The sequence below is a fragment of the Eriocheir sinensis genome, chromosome 27, assembly GCF_024679095.1.
Source record: "Eriocheir sinensis breed Jianghai 21 chromosome 27, ASM2467909v1, whole genome shotgun sequence".
In the NCBI taxonomy this organism is placed as follows: Eukaryota; Metazoa; Arthropoda; class Malacostraca; order Decapoda; family Varunidae; genus Eriocheir; species Eriocheir sinensis.
In genome coordinates, this window is record NC_066535.1 from 18095151 (window position 1) to 18121019 (window position 25869).

The following is a 25869-nucleotide window of genomic DNA, read 5'->3' on the forward strand; positions in this document are numbered from 1 at the left end:
GCCTTGTGATCCAACCCTTACCGATTGAAGGTGCTCGCTGTCCCATACCCGCTGTCCCACATTCACCGCCGCGGGGATGACGTGATTCTGCCAGGACACCCCGCTCAGCCTGGGTCCAATAAACGCCTCGCTGGCAACCCTCCTTCCCCACCGCCCCCGCGCTGGCGACATCTATTGGCGGAATGTGCGAGAGATTTTTCTTCCTGCGCCCATCACTTCAAAATCCGACTTCAAATCCTTTCCTCTTTTTCATTCCTGTTTCCTCTCTTTTATTTTTTATTTCGTTCTTTTTTTTACTTTTTTTTCTTGTTTTTTTTTTCTTTCCTTTTTTCTTCTTTTTCTTCTTTTTTCATTTATATTCTTATTCTTATTGTTATTGTTATTATCATTATTATTATCCTCCTTCGTCTTCTTTTTTATTCTCTCTCTCTCTCTCTCTCTCTCTCTCTCTCTCTCTCTCTCTCTCTCTCTCTCTCTCTCTCTCTCTCTCTCTCTCTCTCTCTCTCTCTCTCTCTCTCTCTCTCTCATATTTACACAGCCTCACATGCATATTAATATTTACCCTTCTCATTTTCCTTTTTTCCTACCTTTTAATAATTCTACCACGCCCATTTCCGCGACCTCCTCCTCCTCCTCCTCCTCCTCCTCCTCCTCCTCCTCTTCTTCCTCCTCCTCCTCCTCCTCCTCCTCCTCTATGTCCTCATTACCTCTTTATATCTTCCTGTTCTCTCTACTTGTGTTGCTCTCCCTCTCTCCCTCAGGGCAATGAAGAGAGAGAGAGAGAGAGAGAGAGAGAGAGAGAGAGAGAGAGAGAGAGAGAGAGAGAGAGACCCCCCACGGCGGACACACAAACCCTCCACGTTCCCTGACAAAACACAGTAAGAGAGAGAGAGAGAGAGAATTTTAATTGGAAGATTTGGGAATTCCACTATCCAAGACTTAAAAAATTGTCGTATATATCTCTTGTTTAGAGGACGCAAGGACAAAGAGAGACGAGTCCTTTGCCACTCTGAGGGATGCTAATGAACCGTTTTTGTAGGATGGACAGGACGCGGAGGTACTGAAGGATTTGGCAGGATGGTAGGACTTATTGAAGGATCTGTTGTAAGGACGTTGTAACTAAAAACTGACCAATTCCCCCCCCCCCCCCTTAGATAAATGTTGTTATCTCGTGTTTGAAGGAAGCACAGGACGCGGAAGAAATACAGGATGCGGCAGGATTGTAGGACGTCAAACGAAATCTATGTTTTAAGGAAGCTAGGATTAAAACAAACCTGTCCTACGCCACCCCAATAGATTATAATGACCTGTTTCTGAAGGAGATATGGGGACCAGGCACTGGATTGTAGGACTACTGCTGAAGGACCTGTGAACACTTCCTCTCAGCAACTTGGTATATACAGGCAACGAGGGGAAATTATTATTGTAGAAGGTACGATTCAGAGAGATACATACAAACATACAGATTTGTTTTCTTCCTCCATCCGGAACTTGGTATATAAACGAGAAAAAATAAGTATAAAAAAATCAAAGCTAAATGAATAAAATAAACACATCCGTAAACATGCTTAGATGATTTAATTCTTGGGTCATTTATCGAGCATTGCGTCACTCATTTGTTCGTTCATTTATTTAGTCAGCCGGTCAGCCATGCGATAAGCCATTTGTGTTTTTAATCCAGTCAGTCGTGAACTAATTAAAATATGAAGTCATAACTGCCTACGTTCGTAACTAAATTTACACACACACATATACATGCATACATATATACGGACATACATACATACATACATACATACACACATGCATATTCATACATTCTTCCACCCAGTATTTATGAAACTGGAAATATATTGACAGTAAATCATAACTCTCTCTCTCTCTCTCTCTCTCTCTCTCTCTCTCTCTCTCTCTCTCTCTCTCTCTCTCTCTCTCTCTCTCTCTCTCTCTCTCTCTCTCTCTCTCTCTCACACACACACACACACACACACACACACACACACACACACACACAAGGATAACATTTAACTCCTATGCTGGCGTGTCTTTGCGATATCGTGATTTGAAGAGACCCCTGGCGGCCGTTTGTGTCTGCCTATCTGTTAGTTTATTCCCTGTCCCTCCTCTCCTCTGTCGATGCTGAGAAAAATTTGATTAGGGAGAGGAATGAAAGGCAGACGAAGCTTAGGTAACTGGAGACAATACGGAGAGAGGTTGACGTAGAGATGGAGATATAAAATGTTGATTGAAAAGTGAAGGTTAGGAGGATATGTACAGAATGAGAAGGAGGTATATAAAATGTTGATTGAAAAGTGAAGGTTAGGAGGATATGTACAGAATGAGAAGGAGGTGAAGCTTAGAGAAATAGGAATAGGGAGAGGAATGAAAGGCACACGAAGCTTAGGTAACTGGAGACAATACGGAGAGAGAGGTTGACGTAGAGATGGAAATATAAAATGATGACTGAAAAGAGAAGGTTATAAGGATATGTAGGATATGTACAGAGTGAGAGGACACAGTAAATAACTAAAAGGTGTGTTAATAAGTAAATGAAGGACCTGGGCGTTGTCTTTGCAAATCCCAGATAAGTCTCACGGGTCGAAGGAAACAATAAAATTAGATATTCATATTCCACTGACCTTTCCTTTGGCCTCATATTCTGTTTCCTTTTATCGGAGCAACACCTAGCATGCTTTTTTGTTGCTTGCTTTGTTTTATTGCCCTTTAGCTGTCTCCCTCTCTGTATAATAAATAAATAATAACGCAAGATTTATGACCACACGTAACGGATGGATCGGTGAGTAAATCAGAGAGTGATCGGAAACACTTTCAATATAAACGTCCGTGCATTAAATAAAACAGTATATCTACACGAAGCTGTATGTTAATTTATTTACGCAATAGTCTGGTAAAGAGCTTACCTTTAAAGGGGAGGAGGCCTTCACTCCGCCTGCAGCTCTTTAACGTTATAAATTAATGCTATAAGGAAAAAAATTAATAGCATGTAGTCATATATTTCGTTATCATGTTCAGTTAGGGAGAGGGAGAGGAGAGTCTGAAGGCACCTCTACACTCTAAAATGGTTCTGTTTTGACCCTCTTCTGTCCTCTGTCTGGGAGCGGCGTGTTGCAGATTTTTTCCCCTCCATTTTACCCTTGATCTGCCGCCTTTGCTCCATAATAAAGGACAAAACAAAATGGAAAGAGAGTCCCACACACGCCGCAGAAAAGAGTTATCCGATTTGCTTACAGACATGTCTTCATACTCACCTGAGGAAAAGAATATAAATCATCGACTAAGAAGTTTAAGTAGTACCATTTAAGCAATCGATCGTTTCTGAAAATCCTTCCATCGTATAATATAGATCACAGAATACATGAATGAAAGTATAGGTTGTTATCATGTTTCACGAATTATATTGCTTGACAGGGATAATAACTTTGCGTAGTACTTAGGTTATGTAATTCCCCTGACCGTGATGCTAGTCCCAGGGATGTTTAAACCTGAAAATCCTTACATCGTATAATATAGATCACAGAATACATGAATGAAAGTATAGGTTGTTATCATGTTTCACGAATTATATTGCTTGACAGGGATAGTAAATTTGCGTAGTACTTAGGTTATGTAATTTCCCTGACCGTGATGCTGGTCCCAGGGATGTTTAAACCTGAAAATCCTTACATCGTATAATATAGATCACAGAATAAATGAATGAAAGTATAGGTTGTTATCATGTTTCACGAATTATATTGCTTGACAGGGATAGTAACTTTGCGTAGTACTTAGGTTATTATATATATGTCAAGAGACAGCTCAGGGGCACAAAAGAAAGTAAACAAAAATATAACAAAGCCCGCTACTCGTACACGGAAAACACGAAGAATATTGATAAAAGATTAATACAACAAAAACAACAAAAACACCATCACTAACAACAACAATAACAACGACAACGACTCCCACTATAAGAGAGCAGAACGACCAGCGTGTGTCCTCAGCGCCGGTAAAAATACGACCAAAATAGGAACGAACTCAACTCTTACCTGCTGAAACTGTCGCTGGTCGCGTGGTCGTCGCCTCCTGTCTGTCCCCGAGTCGTTCCCGCAGACCTCACCTCTTTCCCTCTTCCTCTTCCTGTCCCTTACCTCCAGTTCCCTCTCTTCGCCGTAACTCCCTTTCTCCCTCCTCCTCCTCTTCTTCATTTCCCTTGCGTCCCCTTCCCCTTCTTTCTCTTCCCCTCCCCTCATCTTCAGTTCCTTCCTTCCTCCCCCGTGTAGCCCATCTCCCTCCCCCTCCTCTTACCTCTCCTCTATCCTATTCCCTTCCCTCACATGTTCTCTCTTCTAAAATTACCCTCTTCTTCCTTCCCCTTCCTTCTATCTATCTATCTATCTCCGTACTCCCTTCTCATACCTCGTTTCCAGTCCTTCCTCACAACCCTCCTCCGTCCTCCTCCTCTGTCTTCCCTTCACCTTACCTCCTTCTTCACCATTCCTCACCTCTCCTCACCTCTCCTCAGCAGCTGGTGGTTTCCCCTCAAACAACCCCGGCTTCTATTTGTTCCCCTCAGAGCTCTAATCACGCCGCCTCTCCCCTCACCTTCCCCTCCCCCTGCTAAGTGTCCTACCCTCCCGTGATCATCTCTCCGCCTCACGATGGATGGATGGGCTGTCTCAGGGCTGGTATCCGGTCCCCTCTCTCTTTCGCTCTGTGTGTGTGTGTGTGTGTGTGTGTGTGTGTGTGTGTGTGTGTGTGTGTGTGTGCCGCCTACGTGTTTTCGTTCACATGTCTCCCCTTGTCTTCCAGCAGTTTTTATGTCTTTAACAACTCCCTGATGTGTTTCCTCTTACAGATCCTTCCCGTCTCTGTTCAGCCCACCGCGCATGCTCCCTGATGTCTCCTGTAGTTCATTCCACCGACCCTGAGAAAATAATGCATACTAGATGACATCAGCTTCGTTCCTATAACTCCTACTCAAATCGTATATACCTGACGTCCTATATATAGTCCACCCAGAAAATTTGTCATAGAAAATTATATAGCCTTAGGAAATGGATTAGTATTATAATTTCAACGTTCTTCCCGATCCTGCTGCTAAATAAACTAACTAACTAACTGACTAACTAACTGACTGACTGACTGACTGACTGGCTGATTGACTAACTAACTGACTAACTAAGTAACTATCTAGCTAACTAATTGACTGGCTGACTGACCACTTGATTAACTAACTAACTAACTAACTGAAAATAACTTAATATCGTGATAACATGAAGACAATAGCTTGTTAATTATATACTTTTTTGGGGTTAGTATCAGTCACTTACAGCTCGTTGGGGTTAAATAAGTACTTTCGATTGCTCTTGTATAAACTGCGGTCGGAAATCGTTAAGTAAGGGAGCGCTGGACGAAAATAGCCCCTAGGAAAGGTTATGAGGAAGTCCAACGTTGCCCTATTTTGAAGGCTGTTTGTCAGAGGCGCTGGATCTGAAGGCTAACCTCTCTCTATTTTGTCCTTTCCAGCCACCCACCCACGCAAGCTCCCCACCATCTCCTCTGTATCCTATTCCCTCAGCATGTCTCTACCAGGTCTTCTTTCTATATATAAGCTCTCTATTCTGCCCTTTCCAGCCACCCACGCATCCTCCCTGACAACTCCCCTATATAGCATTCTCTCAGTATCTCCCTACCAGGTACTCTTTCTATTTATAACCTCTGTTTTCTGCCCTTCCCACCCACCCATGCATCCTCCTCGACATCTTCCCTGTTATTTTTCTCCAGCGTCTCTCTAACAGGTACTCCAATTTATAACCTCGACATCTCTCCTTGTACTCACCTCACAGCAGCTTCCCTGACAGCCCTTTTCTCCATTCACATCTCCTTTCGCCCAGGCATCCTCCACAACAATCATCTCCCATAGTATTCTCCGCACAGCATCTCTCTAACAGGTACTCCTATTTATAACCTCGACATCTGTCCTTGTACTCACCTCACAGCAGCTTCCCTCTGACAGCCCTTTTCTCCATTCACATCTCCCTTCACCCAGGCATCCTCCACAACAATCATCTCCCATAGTATTCTCCGCACAGCATCTCTACCAGGTACTCCTATTTTTAACCTCCTCGACATGTCCTTGTACTCACCTCACAGCATCTTCCCTCTGATAGCCCTTCTTTCCATTCACATCTCCCTTCACCCAGGCATCCTCCACAACAATCATCTCCCATAGTATTCTCCGCACAGCATCTCTACCAGGTACTCCTATTTTTAACCTCCTCGACATGTCCCCTTGTACTCACCTCACAGCATCTTCCCTCTGATAGCCCTTCTTTCCATTCACATCTCCCTTCACCCAGGCATCCTCCACAACAATCATCTCCCATAGTATTCTCCGCACAGCATCTCTACCAGGTACTCCCATTTTTAACCTCCTCGACATGTCCCCTTGTACTCATCTCACAGCATCTTCCCTCTGATAGCCCTTCTTTCCATTCACATCTCCCCTCACCCAGACATCCTTCCCGATATCTCCTCTAGTATTCTTCCCACAGCATCTATTTAGCAGGTAACTTTCTATTTATAACCTCGACATCTCTCCCTGTACTCACCGCGTCGACAGCCCCTCTCTCTATTCACACCCTTCCCTTGTATTCACCTCCTTGTATTCACCTCACTGATATTCCCTGATAAAAGCTTAAGTTTCCGTTTTGGCCATATTACCTCAGCAACAAGGCAGTTAACACGGACTTACCTCCATGACAATATGATTTTTCCCTCAACTGTTCCCACTCTCCATTAATTGTCTGTCGTCTGCCCTAAGATGAATCGCACGCCCAGGTTAATTAAGTGGCGATGCTCTGGCATATTTATAATTTCGATTACTCCTTTTTACAATGTGCTCCTCCCAGTTCCCTTCTGTCCCTTCCCTTTCAGTCCCTTCCCATCAGCTCCTTTCCCTTCAGTTCCTGCCCTTCAGTTTCTTCCCTTCAGCTCCTGCCCTTCAGTCCCTTCCCTTTAGTTCCTGTCCTTCATTTCCTGCCCTTCAGTTCCTTCCCTGATGCCCTTTTCATCAGTCCCTTCCCATCAGTTCCTTTCTCACATTAGTCCCTTCCCATCAGTCCCTTTCCTTCAGTCCCTTCCCATCAGTCCCTTTCCTTCAGTCCCTTCCCTGCAGTTCCTACCCTTCAGTCCCTTTCCATCAGTCCCTTCCCTGTAGTTCCTTCCCTTCAGTCCCTTCCCTTCAGTCCCTTTCCTTCAATCCCTTCACATCAGTTCCTTTCCCTTCAGTTCCTTCCTTTCAGTTTCTTCCCTTTCAGTCCCTTCCCTTCAGTCCCTTCCCTTCAGTCCCTTTCCTTCAATCCCTTCCCATCAGTCCCTGCCCTTCAGTTCCTTCCCATCAGTCTCTTCCATTCAGTTCCTTTCTCACATTAATCCCTTCCTTTCATTCCCCTCCTCCTCCCATCACTCCCTTCCCTTGGGCCCTTCCTCCCTTCCACCCTCCATCTCTTGTTTTTTTTTTCCTCCTTCCCTGCAACAAGCACAACTATTCTTCCTTTGCATGTTGTCCCCCCCTCCCTCCCCCTTCCCCCCATCCCCCCCCTCTCTGTTGGACGAAGTGAGGGATGCATATTGAATTTTTCAGCCGTCACCTCCTTGCATAATTAAATTCTTCCGCACGTCGTATTTCCTCCCGGGGCGTCGCGAGATGTGCCACGGGGTCATGTCACGGGAACAAGTCGTGAGGAAGGGTGTGTTTAAGGGGGGGGGGGGCGGAAAAAGAACGAAAAAAGGAGGTCACAGCTGCTAAGGAAGGCCTGTGTGGGGGTGAGGGGGGAAGGGGGTGTGGGAAGGCCGTCGTGTTCGACCCAGGTGGTGGTGCCATTTCTTTTCTTCCTTCGGAGCGAAATGGTTTCAAATTACTTCCTTGTTTTCGTGGCTTTGTGTCAGGAGCAGGACGGGAGACAGCGCGGAGGCTCCAGCACGTCCACCCACGACACTAGAAATACCAAGAAGCTTCCCTCTTGACCTCCATCCCGATGTGTGGGAGGGAGGAGCGGCTGGTGGGTGGCGCCTCTTATGCCTCGTGTGTTGAGGGGGGTCGGGACTGGCCTTGGCGTGAGGTCTTGTTGTTTGCGGCTGAGCGTGTCGAGTCTCGGTGCTTCGGGAAATTTGTGAGGAGCAGCATATGGGAGCCCCGCCATCACGACTACAGGAGGCGCTTCTTAGCCCTGGGACGTTATTAATTATTTCATCTCCTCGCCTCGCTTCGTCTCAGCCTCGGTGACGACGGGCGAAGCAGGTGTGGTCCCAGAATTCATTAGTCAAAGCCCGAATTGAATTTTGCAGATGTCATGCGAACATTAGAGTCGTGAAATGTTTCCACCTCGCAGCATCAAGTAAGGGGCGCAACGGAAGAGTTAGCACGCCGCTCAGTGCTCTGAATTGCGTCATGCAAGAGCAAACAAACTAACATTCGTCAGTCACATAATACAGACATCCCGGGCGCTGCTGCACCGGCCGACCGTGACGCGCCATTGCCCTGCAACGCCCTTCCAGCTAGTTAGGTCCAAAGTGGTGCCCTGGACGTGCTGGGTCACCCCGGAGGCTCTCGTACTCGTACCATCCTCTACCCCATCCCCAGCCCCTTCTCTAGGTGAGGGCGGCGAGCTTTCCTCACGGTGGAGAGTCACGGTCCAGGCACGAGGGTACCCTTCTGCATACTCCATCGAGGTGGATTTTTCCTTTGCGTCAGCATGTCCTCAGCGCCAGGCGCGTCCGGCACACGAACACGCTCCTGCACCCGGAATCGAGCGGCCCTGAGCGGCCCCGGCAGGACGAGCGGCCATTCAATACTGAACAGCCTGTTGCACGCCGCGGGCTGGGCCTTCATGTACTTGTTTGTCTGTGTGTTGGGCGCGTCAGTGAATTTTAAAACGTTCACGTCAAATGGATTGTGTAAACAACGCAGCACAGAAGAAAACCCACCGCCCACACTCAGGTCGGTGCAGGCCTGCAGGGAGGAGGCTGAGCGCCTTTCATTACACTTAATGGCTTCCTGTCACCGGTGCTCGCGACTGGGCACCTGCTCGCCTAAAAACGCCTATTATTATCTCCTTTGGAGGCAGCGGAAGTGCAAAGGTCGAGGTACATTTTATTCTTCCTCAGCGTCATTTCCTTCCTGAAATCGTAAACGAGGAGCATCACCGGACGCTGACTCGCCGGGCATCACAAGTGACACGCGACACACCGGAAAAACTAGCTTCATTGGATATTTTTTTGTTTCGTTGCGGGAGTCGTGAGGTTCTTCTTGAATGATTGAGGCAACTGCTCGCCTCTTATACTGTGTTCAACATTCAAGTTTTCTCCGTTCCCTCCCCGCCTTAACCCCGCACCACATCGCCTCCCCTACCAGGAGGGAGGCACGAAACAAAGCTCGCTTGGCGGCGTCTGGGCTGGCGCAGCCCTCGTCTTCCAAATGCGGCGGGAAGAATGTCTGTTCGAAAATCGTCAATTGCTAAGAGTAACTTCGTATTGGCAGGTAGTAACCTACATTGCCGGCGCCACTCTGGGAGAGGAACTTCGTCACGAAGGTCATTTGCAACCCAACAATGTCATTAAGTTGCCCATTACCAGGAGGAACAAGGTCTCCTCCTAAAACGTAAACTCTGAAATTGAAATGTTTCATTTTTATTTCCGGGCCAAGGGTCTGGAGGAGGCAAATGAAAAAAAAGAAACAGGAGACAAACGAGACAGCCAGTTCACGCGGCAGCAGGCCGTGGGGACACTCGTCGGGGGCGACCACTTAAGTTTTCTTCGGTTGTTGCGCCAGACAAACCTGGGTTCCGCATCTTTGCTCGCTGACACACGGAGTCTCCCCGAGACACTGAAGCTTACCAACACTGCTTGAACGCTCGATCAGCCTAATTGTAGTGAGCCGAAGTGGATGCTGCACTGATGAAACTGTCTTGCCTAATCGTGTGTCGCCGCTACAAACGTAAAGTTAATGATGATGAATTCCGCTCACTCGGAGCCGCAGCGGTGCTCTGCTCATCCCATGGGCGGGCGAGCGGGTTGCTGCAGCTTGTGGCCGATAAATGTTTCCCCAGAGAAACGCTCTTCACAGCGTCTCCATAAAAGGGAATACATTGTCATGATATTATTACTTAATTGTTCTCTTCCTGACTGAATGGAATATCATGGTTTTTGAGAAGTGTTCATTATTGTTGAGAAGAATTAACCCTTCAACATCAGGGGTGCCTCATGCTTTTGTGAAACTTCTTGCAATATATTGTGTGGAGTCCTGTACATCCACAGTGGGCCCATCCCACTGTGAAGGATAGACGCAGGTTGTTAGGTTTCCATTCTTGGACTATGCTTGCTGGCTGCCTCGAAACCTCCTGCGCCACGCCATGCATAACTGTCTTAACTTTTTTGTCAGTTCTCTACCCGCTGACTCTCTTAAGCGAGCATTCACTCTACATCACTGAATTCACGAAAACATTGTCTGTCAGGTGATTATGAAAAAACGTACTTATGAATAATACCTTTTTGTGGAGATGTTAAACTAAATAATGAAAATAAATAATGCAGGCAGGAAAATAGACGGCTATTTGGGTCGTGGCAGGGATCGGTCACCTCGTAAAGTCGTCCACTCAAATACATTTTTCGTTTCAGACTGGCTGGGAGAGTCGGGGCCCACGCTCTAGCAGCCAACAGAACAAACGACCTCTCGGAATGTCAACGATGGAGCAAAACTGGAAGCTCCGAACCGAGTGAGAGGCTTCGTCCCCTGTCAGTGTGGAGAGTGCAGCAGCAACAACAACAACAACAACAACAACAACATCAGAAGCAGCAGCAACAGCAACAACAACTACACAAAACAATTGATGGCGAAGGCTCAGGTCACGAAACGACCTACTTGAAGTGATTTACCGCCGCACTCGACGCTTCCTCTGGTGGCCTTGACTCGTGACGCTTGGCCGGGCGGAGCGCTGAGCCTCGCCGCTTGGACCATGGGCGGCGGAGACCCTGCCGAAGGGGCCACGCAGGCTCTCCGTGCTTGCTGTTGCTCATTAACATACAAATACCAGGTTTAAAAAGTTTCCGAACGACTGAAAATGTTTGCGTGATTGCCGCTGACTTCTCCTGTAAAATATAAACTCAAACAGACCAACACCCGGACTGACGGTGGGGACGCTGCTGACCGGCCCACACCAACTCTCCTTCCTCGCTGCCGCTCACTAATACATAAACACCACAAAGTTTTCGAGTGGTTGAAAATGCGTGCGTGATTGCCGCAGACTTTTCAAATAAAATAAAGACTGACAAACAAACACCCAGGCTGACGGCGCGAGACTGCACACCACCTCTGAAAACATGCCAGCTTTTTTCATCTCGTTGTGGCAGCGTCCAGTGAACTATTGACGAGAGCTGCGGCCGTGGGTCTGACGCGGACTGGTGGCGGCACACACACAAACACGCGGAGGGGCTGGGCGTCGCGTGAAGGGGCAGCAGCACTTACTCAAGTCGATTCTGGGGGACATTTTAATAAGGAAAAGTAGCACGTAGCCAACAACAACGTCTCTAGTTTTTTTTCCCCTTTGTCTTTAGCCCGTGCAGCCTCCCTTCCCTCTCCTTCCCCTCCGTCTTCTCCTTCCCACCATTCCACCCGCCCCAGTGTTCACCTTCCCCTCCCCGCGCGTCGCCTGCGTACAAAGCGGCTCAGCATGTCCCTACGGAGGAAAATTACAAGTCAAGTTTTGTTCCGCGGTCGCTGAAGAAAACAAGGAAGTAAATAAAAGTTGGAAACGTTTGTCAAAGTCGCAGTAATCCACGTGTGTTAAAAGAAGATAATAAACAGATGCGCCAGTGAAAGAAAAAACGTTATTAAGTGCACCGAAAACAACAACTACTCAAGAACAAAATAGAAGAATAGAAAAGAATAGAAAGAATTGAAAGAATATAATAGAAAAGTGTGAAATATTCTTTTTAAGTCGCACGTTGTTGAAAGAAGATAAAAGCAACATATTCAGAACGAAAATTACGTTGACAAATGTAAAGAAAAGAAAACATATCATCAAAACTAGAGACTTATTTTTTGCGAGCATCTGCACAATAATAAACACACACACAAACACACGTTACAGAGCAGCAAACAAGCGAGGAAATAAAAGCTAAATCAAACTCACCTCGCAGCTGTTCCTCGTGGATGCTCCCCTTCAGCTTATACCGCAGTCTTCAAAAGTTCGCTCTCACCTGAATTCACCGCCGATCCGACCCCACCCTTCCCTTGCCCTCCGTACCCCGCCCCGGCTCGACCCAACCCACCGCGCACCATGGCCAGCAAGCGAGTTGACTGGGGTCGCTTCGGCCTGGCCTCGGACGCAGAGAGAGAAGCCTCGGAGACAACCCGCCTGAAGGACCCGGCGCTGGAAGAGGGCTACTACGGGGGACAGGACGCTGAGCTCTTCGCGGAGGAGAAAGTGAGTAATGGATTGTTTTGAGGGAGGATGGGAGGGAAGGAAGGGAAAGAGAGAGGGAGGTCTGACGGAGAAGAGAAGGTAAGAGAGGGATGTCTGACGTAGGAAGGGAGGGGAAAAAGGGAAGGAGGTCTGATGAAGGAAAGAAGGAAAGGAGGGAGATCTGATGGAGAAAAGAAGGAAAGGAAAGGAGGTCTGACGTAGGAAAGAAAGGGGGAGGGAGGGAGGTCTAATGGAGAAAGGCAGGGGAGGAAGGGAGATGTGACGGAAGGGTGGAGGAAGAGGGGTGTAACAGAAGAGGGTAGGGGAGGGGAGGAGAGGAAGGGCGGTGTAACAGAGGGTAGGTAAGGAGAGGAAGGAGGGAGGGTATTCTGACGGAGGAGAGGAGGGGGAGGGAGAGAGAGTGTTCTGACGAAAGAGAGTGAAAGGCTGAGTGAATAATTTCGGGGTTTAGGCGAAGAAAAGAAATAAGAGGAACGATGTAGATAGCCTCGGAGGAAAAGAGGGAAGAGTGGATGGCTTGGGCGAGGAGCGAACGTAAGAGGAATTGGATAGCGTGACTGAGGAGAGGAGGAAGAAAGGCGGGGGCTCGGGGATAAGGAGAATGGACCTATTTGCAGAGCAGGGAGAAAGAGGGGGGCGGGGAAGAGGACTCGGTGGGGCGGAGGGAGGAGGGAGGGAAGATATTTGGTCCCGGGTGAGGTGAAGGCGGCGAGGCAAACTGGAGAAAGGTTTGCCGTGGAGTTTGTGTAAATAATGACACCCAAGTTTTTTTCTCTCTCTCCTTCTCTGTCTCTCTTACCCGCGGTTTTATCTCAGTGCGCGGTGTTTGTTTCCTCTCCGTCCGTCTCCGCCGTCTGACACCCAAGACAAATCACTTCTGCTGAGCTCCGCAGACGAGACACGGAGACGACGAGGCTCCACGCGCGACCCCCATCCAGACCAGTACTTGTTTTCCACAGCGACAGACGGCGTTATTTCTTTTTTATTTATTTTACGTTTCCGCGTCCTGGTCCCCGGGGCGCCGTCACGCTATCCACACAGCCACTCAGCCCTCTTTGTCCCTTTCTCCGTCTTCCTCCCCTCACCGTCCTTTCTCTTATCCCTTCTTCTCACTCTTCTTCACTCTTCTCTTTCCCTCCTCCTCTTCCTCCTTCCCACCGTCCTTTCTCGTAACCTGACTTTCTTCACTCTTCCTCTTTCTCTCCTCCTCTTCCTCCTTCTCACTCTTCACTATTCCTCTTTCCCTCCACTGTCCTTACTCTTCTTTTTACTTTTCTTCACTTTTTCATTCTTCTTTCCCTCCTTTTCCTCCTCCTCATCGTCCTTTCTCTCAGCCTAACCCAACCTCTCACAACATCGCGGCCTCATCACGAATAGATAACTCAATACCAAGTAGAGGGAAGTGCTGTGAAGGTCTCTAGCTAGCTCTATACCTCCCTTTCCCGTCTCTTCTTCGCTCCCTTCCTTTAAGCTCCCCTTCCCTTCCGTGACCCCTCTGTGTTATTCAATATATCCTACATTATTCAGTGGTCGCTATCTTATTGTGACCCACGTAACGCCAGTAACACACAGACACGACCGCCATCTGTCACCGCATAAAGGAGGAGATATGGGGAGGCTTAGACTTGAACTTCATACTGTCCCTCCTTCCTTCCCTCCCTCCCTCTCTCCCTCTCTCCCTTCCCTCCCTCTCACTCACTCACTCACTCACTCTCCCTTCCTCCCTCCTTCATACCTTTCATCATTTTCCTTCCCTCCCTCCCTCACTCACTCACTCACTCACAAATTTCAGCTCTCCCTTCCTCCTTCCTTCACACCTTCTATCCATCCTCCTTCCCTCACTCACACACTCACTCACAGCTTCCCTCCCTCCCTTTGTCCGTCAGTAACTTTAGGAAAAACGTTCGCCTTGAAGCTCGAAAAGTTGCAGCACGAAAAGAAAAACGGAACCTCTTTTCTTTTTCGGAGCCAAAATATAAAAAGATAAAGAGCGGAGACAAACACTAGATACGCGCGGCCCGTCCACACACGCACACACACACACACACACACGCACACGCACACTCACTCACTCACTCACTCACTCTCTCCCTCACTTTTCTTATCAATCCCTTCACTAACCCATCCCCTATCCACCAGTCTCTTCACCCACCCTTCTCCTATCCCCCGGTCCCTTCACCCACCCTTCCCCTCTCCACCAGTCCCTTAAGCAACCCTTCCCCTATCCACCAGTCCCTTCATCCATCCTCCCCTATCCACCAGTCCCTTCACCAACCCTTCCCCTATCCACCAGTCCCTTCACCTACCCTTCGCCTATCCTCCAGTCCCTTCACCATACAAACACACACATACCATTGTTGACGCAGCGGCCCCATCGGTACGCAGGGGTCCGCCGCCGCCCGTGTTGCCCCGCCGCGGCCGTTTCGCTGTAATGTCGCCGTAGCGGGTGATTGAGCGCGGGCTTTACACGGCAATAAAGGTGGAAGGGGCGCTTTTGTCCCACACCCATACCGGCACGGCCCTCCTCTACCACACCCTGCCACTCCTCGTCGCCAGGGAACCGAGGTGTCTGAGAGGCGACGAAAAAAGGTACGGTTGAGCTTAGTAGGTCGGCAGGGCGTCATGTGTGGTTATCAGTGTTATCAAATTGTCTTACTCAGCGTGTCGTGTGTGGCGATTTCGAACCCAATACTCCCACACCCACACAGATGGCGATATTCATTTATAGCATATAGTCATTGAAGAAATCCTCGTTAATTATATATTTTTTTCTATATTGATGTTTTTTGCAAAAGTTATGGATCAGAAATTACAATGTTTTGAGTACGATAATTTGGTAACACCGATGGTTAACCTTCTTACACATGCACACACCTGTACGACCTTACACACACACACACACACACACACACACATAACAAGTCATTCCCCAGCATTAGCAAACACCGCGTTGAACAAGTAATCCCGCGTCATCGATTGACAGGCCATCGCGTTTAATGAAAGCTCTATCACATTATCATTACCATTACCATTATCAGCCGCCATTAGTTCACGGCGGGGCAAAAGTTATTCCCGTCGTTTTTCACTTATTTCGGTCTGATGTCAGCGTGCTCAGTCCTGCTCCGGCGAATGATCTAATTTATCCTCTGCACCTGGGTCTGTCTGCTCTGAATTTTACAGTTGCTTTGGTTGTCCATCTGCTATCAGTTATCAGTTCTTATATGCATTACTACATGACCTGCCCAAGTACATTTCTTATTCTTGATCGTTATAAGACTATCTCCAACGTTTATCTGTTCTCCAAACCTTTCGCTTCCTCTCTATTTATGTTTTACCAAGGATTCATTTTTCACCTTTCCTCTTTTCGCAATCTCACCTCTCTAGATCTTGCACCGAAGCCTTTCCCTCCTCACCCTACCTCCCGTTCTTCTCTCCCCACCTTCAGGGCGACGTGCCATGGTGGAAGAGCACCTTCTTCGTCAGCGAGCGGGTGTTGTTCGGAACATGGGACGGCGTGTTCACCTCCTGCTTCGTCAACCTGCTGGGCGTGATCGTCTTCCTGCGCGCCGGCTGGGTGGTGGGTCAGGCCGGCGTTCCCTTGGCAGCGCTCGTCATCTTGGTCTCAGGTAAGAAGGATGGACAGGTGCAGACAGGCGCGGAAGTGGCTAGAGGGCGGGAAGTAGAAGGAAGTTGGGATGGTGAGAAGTGAGTGAGAGTGAGTGGGATGGAAGAGGAAAAGGTTAGAGATTAAAGGATGGGGAAAAGTAGAAAAATAGAGATTGGTAGTGAAGTACAAGATTCTAGATGACGGGAAATAGGAAAAAGATAGAATGATGAGAAGAAGGAGTGGGAGGGAAGATGGGAAGGTTAGAGAGAAGAGGAAAGTAAAAAGTAAAAAAAAATAGAGAATGGTAGAGAAATACAAGACTCTAGAGGGCGGGACGTAGGAGAGAGTTAGGAAGGAGAAAAGAGTTGGTAGGAGGGAAGAGGGAAAGATTAGAAGGAAGAGGATAAAAAAAAATAGAAAAATAGAGAAAGATAGAAAAGCACAAGATTCTACAGACATTTGTGGAAGTGTCTAGAGGACGGAAAGAAGAAGAGGGATCGAGGGAGGATGGGAAGGTTAGAGAGAAGAGAATAGGGAAAAAGAAAAAGAATAGAGAATGGGGCTAGAAGAGGGAAAGTAGGAGAAAGAGTGGATGGTGAGAAGAATGGGTGGAAAGGAAGAGGGGAAAGGACAAGGAAAAGATAAAAAATAGATAAACGACAATAATATGGGAAGTAGAAAAGGTAAAAGAAGTCAATGTATAAAAAGGAAGGAAGAAAGAAAAAATGGGATTGAGCCGTGTAAAAAAATAAGCGAAGAAAGAACAGATTAAAGAAAATTATGAAGTAAGAGAAATAGAGGAAGCAGAACAAGAAATCAGTAAATAAAACGAAAGAAAAATAAACCGACTAAAATGTAAGTGAGATTGAACCATGTTAGAAAATAAGCGAATGGTCAGATTAAAGAAAATTATGATGGAGTAAGTGACTCAGGAGATTAACGATGACCAGTTACAAGCAAGCGAGCGAGCAAGGTCACGTCAGGTCAGGCACTCTAGCAAATTATTCCGCCCTCGTTTCCTCCAGCTTACGGCCTGTCAAATGCGGTCAAATTTGTCAACTTTATATTTTTGCCTGAATGTGAGTTGCGTGCGAGGCCTTGACTGAACCCTTGTCCAGGCGGCCCAATAAAGGTCCTGGCTGAGGGGTGGAAGAAAAGGGAGAGGGAAGGGAGGGAATGGAAAAGAAAGAAAGGGGGAAGGAAGGGAGTAGAAGGAGAGGAAGAGGGAAGGGAGTGGAAGGAAATGGAGAAGGAAAAGGGGAAGGAAAGGGAAAGGGAAGGAAGAGGGGAAGGAAAGGGAAAGGGAAGGAGTGGAAGGAAAAGAAGATGGGAAGGGAGTGAAAGAAAAGGAGAGGGAAGGGAATGGAAGTAAAGGGAGAGGGAAGGAAAGGGAGTGGGGATTGGAGAGGAAGGGAAGGGAGAGGGAAGGGAGTGGAATGAATGAGAGAGGGAAGAAATGGGAAGGAAAAAGAGAGAGAAGGGAGGTGAAGAGAGGGAATGGAAGGCAAGTGAGAGAAAAGGGAGAAGAAAGGACCAATACAAGGGTGGATACAGGAAAGAAGAGAGAACGTAGAGGGAGAGGTAAAGATGGAGACGGAAGAAATAAGAAAAGGAAGAACGGGAAAGAGAGGAAGATGAGGAAAGGGCTTGAGGATGTGTAGAAGGACAGAGTGAGGAAATGAGGCTGTGGTTGCGTGAGTGAGTGAGTGAGTGAGTGAGTGAATGAGTGGATTAAACTGAAGGGAATCGTAAGTGGGTCAGAGAGCAATGTTTTCAAATGAGATTAAGAGAAACAGGGAGAGAGAGAGAGAGAGAGAGAGAGAGAGAGAGAGAGAGAGAGAGAGAGAAACGAAAAATAATATTGCCACACTGAATCTGAAAAGGAAGGAGTGAAAGTAAAATCCAAATAGAATGAATGAGAAAGAGAGAGAGAGAGAGAGAGAGAGAGAGAGAGAGAGAGAGAGAGAGAGAGAGAGAGAGAGAGAGTGAAGGAGAGAGTGAATGTTTAAGAGCGCGAACCGATGAACTGTGAGGGGTAAGATGGGACGGGTTGACGAGCAAGAAAGAGCTGAACTGAATGGACGAGGCATCGCATCGCCCCAACCCCTCATTCCTTAACATCCCGATCCCCTTCGTTCCTTTCTCTTGCACACTTCACCGCCATTAGAAAAGCCGTGTTGAAAAATACAGACTCGGCGTTTTCTCTCACATTCTCTGTCTTTCTCAGGGGCGTTAATCTCTTCGCTTCATGAGCAGACTCGAAAATGAGCCTCTTTGCGATGAAAAGCGTTCTTCTTCTAACTGCGCGAATCCAAATGATCTAAAGGAAGAGGAGATAAGAAGCTTGGCGTGATAGGCATGTATGTTTCTGTTTAATAATGATGAAAAAAAGAAAACCGGAGTGTGTTTGTTTTTTTCTCAAACCGAACCATCCGTCAGTGAAACGACCTTCCTTCAAAATTAACTGTGAAAACCATCAACTCCTTTAAAAATTTCATCGACCGCTCCTTTGTTGCCGCAGGAGTGAGCCGAACGTACGTACCGAGATGCTTTGATCAGCTCTGCAGGCACTGAAGTGGCTGTCAAGCAGATGAAATCACTAGAGCGGGAAACCTCGCAGTTAACCACCAGGCATTCTGTTTCGCGACTTTCCAGGTTTCCGTGTGTTTGGGAGTAATCCTACCACTTTGCGGGAGAAATGATTTGTCGTTTGAACGCGCGAGGTTGAAGAGATGTGCCTTTATGGAATAACATTAATAAATAGGAGATAGATAGATACATAGATAGATAGATAGAGATAGATAGATAGATAGAGAGAGAGAGAGAGAGAGAGAGAGAGAGAGAGATCGTATGGCCTAGTTTTCCTCGTCCATCACCCACCCCCTCCCACCCCCCTGCCCAGGTGTGTGTCCGCCCACCTGTCCACTCCCTCGTCAGGCCGGCATTCAGACCCGGAAGTATTGTGATGTGCTTGGTTTTAATTGTGCTCATTTTGACGGGATAATGATGATGAACCGAGTGTGTGTGTGTGTGTGTGTGTGTGTGTGTGTGTGTGTGTGTGTGTGTGTGTGTGTGTGTGTGTGTGTTTGTCGCCAGTAAAAGCAATCCCTTCCCTATTTATTTTTCACACACACACACACACACACACACACACACACACACACACACACACACAGAGGGAGGGAAGGAAGGTCAGCTGTGACATCAACCAACTCAGCGTCTTTGTCAATAATTGTCTTTGGGTGCAGACCGTCCACACACACAAAAAAAAAGAAGATTGAAAGAAAAAAAGAAAGGAAATAAGGACAGAAAGAAAGATTAAAATGAGCGAAAAATAGAAAATAAAACGAAAATATATGAATGAAATAAATAAAATAGAATCGCATTAAAAGACCTGAACTTAATGGAGGCTTCAAAAAGAGTGGAGGAAATAATTCGGGACACACACTCACACACACACACACACACACACACACACACACACACACACACACACACACACACACACACACACACGTTGTTTACTGTCCTCATATTCTTTTCTTTTCCTCTTCATCCTTCTCCTTTTCCTTCTCCTCCCTGCCATCTCCATCATTGCTCCTCCTCCTCCCTCCTCCTCCTCTTCCTCCTCTTCTTCTTTCTTCTCTCTTTCTCCTCCACCTTACTGAATAAATAGATGAAGGTATATTTCCAGTGTAATAGTAGTAGTAGTAGTAGTAGTAGTAGTAGTAGTAGTAATGGAAGCAGTATATGTTGTTGGTCTTATTAAAGCCTTTTTGTCCTTGTGATTAAGCCTTTTTCCTCTTCGTTGCTGTTATTGTTATTACTCTTATGAGGCAGGCGAGGAGGGGCAGAAGATTAGCGAAAGAAAATGGGATGCAAGAGAGAGAGAGAGAGAGAGAGAGAGAGAGAGAGAGAGAGAGAGAGAGAGAGAGAGAGAGAGAGAGAGAGAGAGAGAGAGAGAGAGAGAGAGAGAGAGAGAGAGAGAGAGAGAGAGAGAGAGAGATGAGTTTTAAGAGGGGAGAAAAGAGAGGGGAGAAAGCAAGGGTTAATGACATGAGCAAGATTAGATGAAAGATAATGAAGAGGAGGGAGAAAAGAAGAAGGGAGAGAAGGAAGAAGAGGAGAAAATGGAGGAAAATAAGAAAAGCATAAAAAAATCAGAAAAGAGTGAAAAGAGAAAGAAAAGAGCAAGAGAAGTGGGAATTAAAGACGAGAGGGAAAGATGGTCGTGATGGTGGTGGTGGTGGTGGTGGTGGTGATGATGGTCAGTTATGGTTGTTATGGATGTGTGGTGGTTGTGGTTGTGGTGATGGTGGTGGTATTATTTTTCTTAGTGGTGGTGCTACTGGTGTTGATCCCAAATGGTGGTGGTAGTGTTATCTCCTTCAGTGGTGGTGGTTGTGATGGTGGTATTGGATCTTGAATTGTTGTTGTTGTTGTTGGTGGTGGTGGTGGTAGTGGTGGAATGGGTCTCTAGGTGTTGGTGTTGGTGTTGTTGTTGGTGGTGATGGTGGTGATGTTGCTGGTGGTGGTGTTATCTCCATCGAACCTCTCTCTTCGTCCCTGATTAATGAAAACATCCGTGGTACAAATGTTTTCGCAGTAGGTAGTTAGTCTCGCAGCGGCCCCAAGAATAATATCCCGACGCTTGCCTCCCCCGTTCCTAAACCCATTACCGCGAGTTCGCAAAAACCGACGAGAAAAAAACCGAGATCCTACTCCAGTATTCCATGCATAGGCGAGTAATTCCCTCTGTGGTGATGCTGGTGGTGGTTTTATCTCCTTAGTGGTGGTGTTATCTCTCTCTCTGGTGGTGGTGGTGGTGGTGGTATCCTATCTCCTCAGCGTTCTCCCTCAATGTGTTTTTTTTTTCCATATCTCTCATTGGTGTTATTTTTGTGATCTTCTTAAGTCCTAGTGTTATTTATGCTATCTTCAGTCGTGATGACGTTCTTTCCCTTAGTGGTGGTGGTGTTGACGTCAATGGTGGTATTTTTATGTCCTATCAAGAGGTGGTGTTCTCTCCCTCAGTGGTGGTGGTGCTGACGTCCGTGGTGTCGGCGGTGGGGATCTGTGAGCGTACGAGGATGGAGAGTGGCGGCATCTACTTCCTCATCTCCCACGTGCTCGGCTCCCAGGTGGGCGGGTCCGTGGGCCTCGTCTACTGCTTCGGACAGGTGAGTGAGGGACGCGGGTGTGAAGGTCGTAAGAAAAGCAGGCATGTGTGTAAGTTCTAAGAAGGAAGACAGACAGGTAGGCAGGAAGGTCAGGTAATAAGGAAGGAAGGAGAGAAGGAAAGAAAGAAAAGAGAAGTAAGTAAGGGAGAAGGAAGGAAGGTATGGGAAAGGAAATAAGGAAGGAAGAAAGGAAGGGAGGGAGGAAGGAAGGGAAGAAGAGAGAAGGGAGTAAGGGAGAAGGAAAGAAGGAAGGGAGAAGAAAGGAAAAAAAGGAGAAGGAAATAAGGAAGAAAGGAAGGGAGACATTGAGGTTATAACAATGGAAAAAAATTGAAAGAGAAATAAAGAAAGGAAGATTGAAAGATAGGAAGAAAGGAACGAAGAAAGCTTAAAAGGAATATAAAAAAGTAAAGAGATAAGAAAATGATAAAATAGTGGAGGAAAAAAGGAAATAGGTGGGCAGGAAGGAAGGAGAGAAAAAGACTGAAGGAAGGAAGGGAAGAAAGGCAAGAAGGTAGGAAGGTAAAGAATCGGATAGGCAGGAAAGAAAGAAGGAAGGGAGGAAGAAAGAAGGAAAGAAAGGTAGAAAAGAAGGAAGGAAGGTAGGAAGGAGGTGTGACTGTGATTCCTCCTCTTCCACTTCTTCATTTTTTTCCTTATTATTATTTTCTTCTTTTCATCCCCATTTTTTTCTCCGCCATTTCCTTGTTTTTACCGCCCGCTAAAGAATTTTGCGGAAGGTATATTTTCAGCTGTGTAAAATTGGTTTGTTTGTTGTGTTTTTTGTCTGTAACGCGATAACTTTTGAACCATTACAGCTAGGATGTTGAAACTTCATAGGTGGACTATTAATGGCCCCCCCACCGTTAAATGTCAAAGGTCAAGGTCACCGGGGTCAAAGATGCATATTTTCACATTTTGAGCACTCCGACCAAAGGGTGTTGGCAGCGGCCGGTTTGCACTAGTTAGAGTGTCCAATGTCTAGTATTTTTTGTCTCTGTTATTGGTTTTCTTTTTTCCTTGCTCTCGTGGCTCCGTGATTTCTGTTTTCTTTAATTTTCGTTTCGTCTTTTTATTTTTATTTCTTTGATAATGATTTCTGGATTTTTTTTCTCCTCATTTCCTAGTTTTCTTTTTTCTCTGTTATTGGTTTTCTTTTTTCCTTGCTCTTGTGGCTCCGTGATTTATATTTTCTTTAATCCTCGTTTCTTCTTTTTTTCTTTCTCTGATAATGATCTCTGGATTTTTTTTTTCTCTCTGCCATTTCCTTGTTTTTTTTTTCTCTGTTATTGGTTTGTGTAATTTTTTTTCTTGCTCTCGTGGCTCCGTGATTTCTGTTATCTTTAATTCTCGCATTTTTTATTTTCTTTCTCTCCCCTCCGCTTCCGCCCTTCCTCTCATTAATTATACAGCACGTGCGAGAGACAAAAGAGAGGGAGGATGGGAGGGAGAGAGAGAAATAATGATAATAACAGGAAAACAATGAACCCGAGAGAAAAGAAAAGATTAGAAGAGAGAACTGATGACATGTGACGCAGCAATAATGATGATAATGATAATGAAGATTGGAAGAGAGGAAAGAAGGGAGGAAGGAAGGAAAAAAGAAAGGAGAGAAAGGAAGGAAGGAAGGAATAAGGGAAGAAAAAAGGAATGAATAAAACATTGAAATAGAGAAATTAAAAAAGAAAGAAAACCAAGTAAGGAAGAAAGGAATGTAGGGAGAAAGGAACGAATGAAGGACTAAAGGAAGGAGGAAAATACGAAAGAAAGGAACGTAGGAAGAAAGGAACAAATAAATGACAAAAAGAAGAGAAAGAAAATATAAAAGACAAAAATGAAAGAAAGAAAAGAAGGTAGAAAGTAAGGAACGAATGAGGAACGAAAGAAAGAAATTAAATACGAAAGAAAGAAGCGAATAAAGGACGAAGGAAAGAAAAAATTAATACGAAAGGAAAGGATACAGAAAACAAAGTAAGAAACCAGCATATAAAGGAAGGAAGGAAATAATAAAGAAAGCGATGTAGGAAAAGAGGAAAAAGATAATCGAACTGAGAGAAAAAAAAGAAGCTGAACAAAAACTCAAAATAATGGTCGGCTATAGACAGCAACTTGTCTTCAGAACAGATTAACATTTTTTCCCTCCATGTTCCGCGCCCATAACCTTCCATTCTCCTGACTCGTGGCCCGCAGCAGCTTTATGGAGCAAATAAGATCTAGGGGTCGTGAGGGAGCGCCGAGTAACCGTGCTTAACGCTGTGGATCGCCTAGTCGCTAACCCTTGCTGGTGAAAAAGTCTTAGGAACCGCGCTGCCACATTTAACTATAACGCAGCTTCCTTTGGACAGAGAGACAGACAGACAGACAGACATAAAAAGAAAGATACAGACAGACATATAGAGAGAGAAAAAACAGAAAACAGGAAAGAGAAGAGACAGACGAAGACAAACAGACAGACGAAAAGTGAAGAGAGAGAGACAGACAAACAGACAGACAGACGGAGAGAGAAACAATCATCACACAATCCACTTTCACCATCATCATTCCTCCTATCCACTTATTTTTTCCTCCACCTCCCCTTCCCTTCCCTTCCCTCCCTGTTGCTGTCTCCTCTCATTCTCCTCTCCGTCCGTCTCGCAGCTTAAATATCCTCGCCTCATTTGTGTATCGTCCTGCATCTCCTCCTTGTCTGTTTCTCCTTCGGTTTCATTTCGTCGCTAATTAATTGCCTTCCACCTCTTAAACGGGTCTCATCTTTCCTTTGTGTCTCTCTCCTTCTCTCTCTTTATCTCTCTTTCTTTATTCCTTCTTTCCCTTGTGTGTGTGCGTGTGTGTGTGTGTGTGACATTTATCTTGCCCCCGGCCTTCTCTTTCTCCTTCTTTTTCAGTCCTCCTTTGAAATCTATCTGTTTCCTTTTTCTCTCTCGGATGCTGTCTGTACCCCGCTCTTCTGTCTTCTTTCTTTTACTTCCTCCTCCTCTTCTTCCTCCTCCATCTTCACCTCTTCCCCCTCCTTCCTTTTCCCCTTCACTGCCTATCTGTTTTTTGTTTGTTTCTTGTTGCATCTTTGTGTTTGTCTATTGGTATGTGGCGCTCTGTCTGTCTGTCTGTCTGTCTGTCTGTCTGTCTCTCAGTTTGTTTGTCTGTATTTGCTTCTGTATTTCTGTCTGTCTACATTTAACTGTCTTTTTGTCTGTTTGCCTCTGTCTTATGTTTTTATGTTTTTCTATGTATGTATGTATCTATCTATTTATCTATCTATCTATGTATGTCTATCTATGTATCTTTCTATATGTCTGTCAATATCCATCTATTTGTCTGTCTGTTTATTTAATTATCGCTCTATCTCACTATATATATATCTCTATTATCTGTATATCTGTCTTTGTCTCTGTATGTCTGTATGTATGTATGTATGTCTATCTATCTATCTGTATATATATCTGTTAATCTATCTTGGTCCGCTCCTTTCCTCCTCTCCGCTCCTTCCGTCCCCACTTCCTCGCCTCTCCCTCCGACACATTAAACACAAGGCGAGAAACACTAATTCGTGAGGACTTGCAATTTATGACGCTGAAAATGATGGTGCTCATGTTATTTTATCCGTCAAGAGAGAGGAGGAGGAGGAGGGGGAGGAAGAGGAGGAAGAAAAGGAGACGGAGAAAGAGGAAGAAGGGAGATGAGCAAGAGCAGTAGTAGTAGTAGTAGTAGTAGTAGTAGTAGTAGTAGTAGTAGTAGATATAAAAGATGATGAAGAAGAAGAAAAATAGTGAAGGAAAACGGAGGATGATGATGAGAAAAAGGAGGAGGAGGAGGAGGAGGAGGAGGAGGAGAAGGTGAAAAAAAAAGCAGGGAAAGAGAAGTTAGAGCGAAGGGAGGAAAAAGAGGAAGAGGAGGAGGAGGAGGAGGATCACGACGGAAAGACATGGTGATAAAAAGAAAAACTCTCTCTCTCTCTCTCTCTCTCTCTCTCTCTCTCTCTCTCTCTCTCTCTCTCTCTCATCCCCTTCGCCTCTTCATTGTTTCCTTTCACTACTAAAGTTGTCTGCAGTCTACATCTTCCTCCTCCTCCTCCTTCTTCTCCTCCTCCTCCTCCTCTTCCTCCTCCTCCTCCTCCATCTTTTTTTTTCTTCCTCTGGGCGCCAACTTTCTCTTTCCCTTTCCTCGTTTTCCTCCTCCTCGTCTCTCCAGTCTCCTTCTTATCTTATTCTCTCATCTTCTCTCCTTCGGTTTCTCCTTCTCCCTCCTCCTCTTCCTACTTCCTTCCATACCCTTCATTTATCCTTCATCTCTTTTTTCTCTCCTACATTTCATCCACTTCTGCATCTCTCGTACCTCCTCTTCCTCCTCCTTCTCCTCCATCTCATTCCCTTTTTCTTCCTCTCTCTCACTTCTCTCTTTTTTTTCTCTCCTCTTCCTTCCTTACTTTTACAGCCTCTCTCGTGAAAACTTCTTCGTTTACTCTCCATCTCCTTTTCCTTTCCTTCATTTTATCCACTTTTTACATCACACCTCCTCATCTCTCTCTCTCTCTCTCTCTCTCTCTCTCTCTCTCTCTCTCTCTTCACACACACACACACACACACACACACACACACAC

The 25869-nt window shown here is 46.0% G+C and overlaps 1 protein-coding gene across 2 annotated transcripts in view; it reads left to right on the forward strand.

Annotated features, from left to right (window-relative positions):
- Positions 1-25869, forward strand: part of LOC127004222 (solute carrier family 12 member 8-like) — a 63741-nt gene that overhangs the window by 18424 nt on the left and 19448 nt on the right. For both annotated transcript variants that reach the window (XM_050871756.1, XM_050871758.1), the window contains exons 2-4: positions 10678-12485; positions 15931-16111; positions 21127-21272. In XM_050871756.1, the coding sequence (XP_050727713.1) occupies positions 12339-12485; positions 15931-16111; positions 21127-21272 (474 nt within the window). In that variant the 5' untranslated portion in view covers positions 10678-12338. The remainder of the gene's footprint in view (positions 1-10677; positions 12486-15930; positions 16112-21126; positions 21273-25869) is intronic.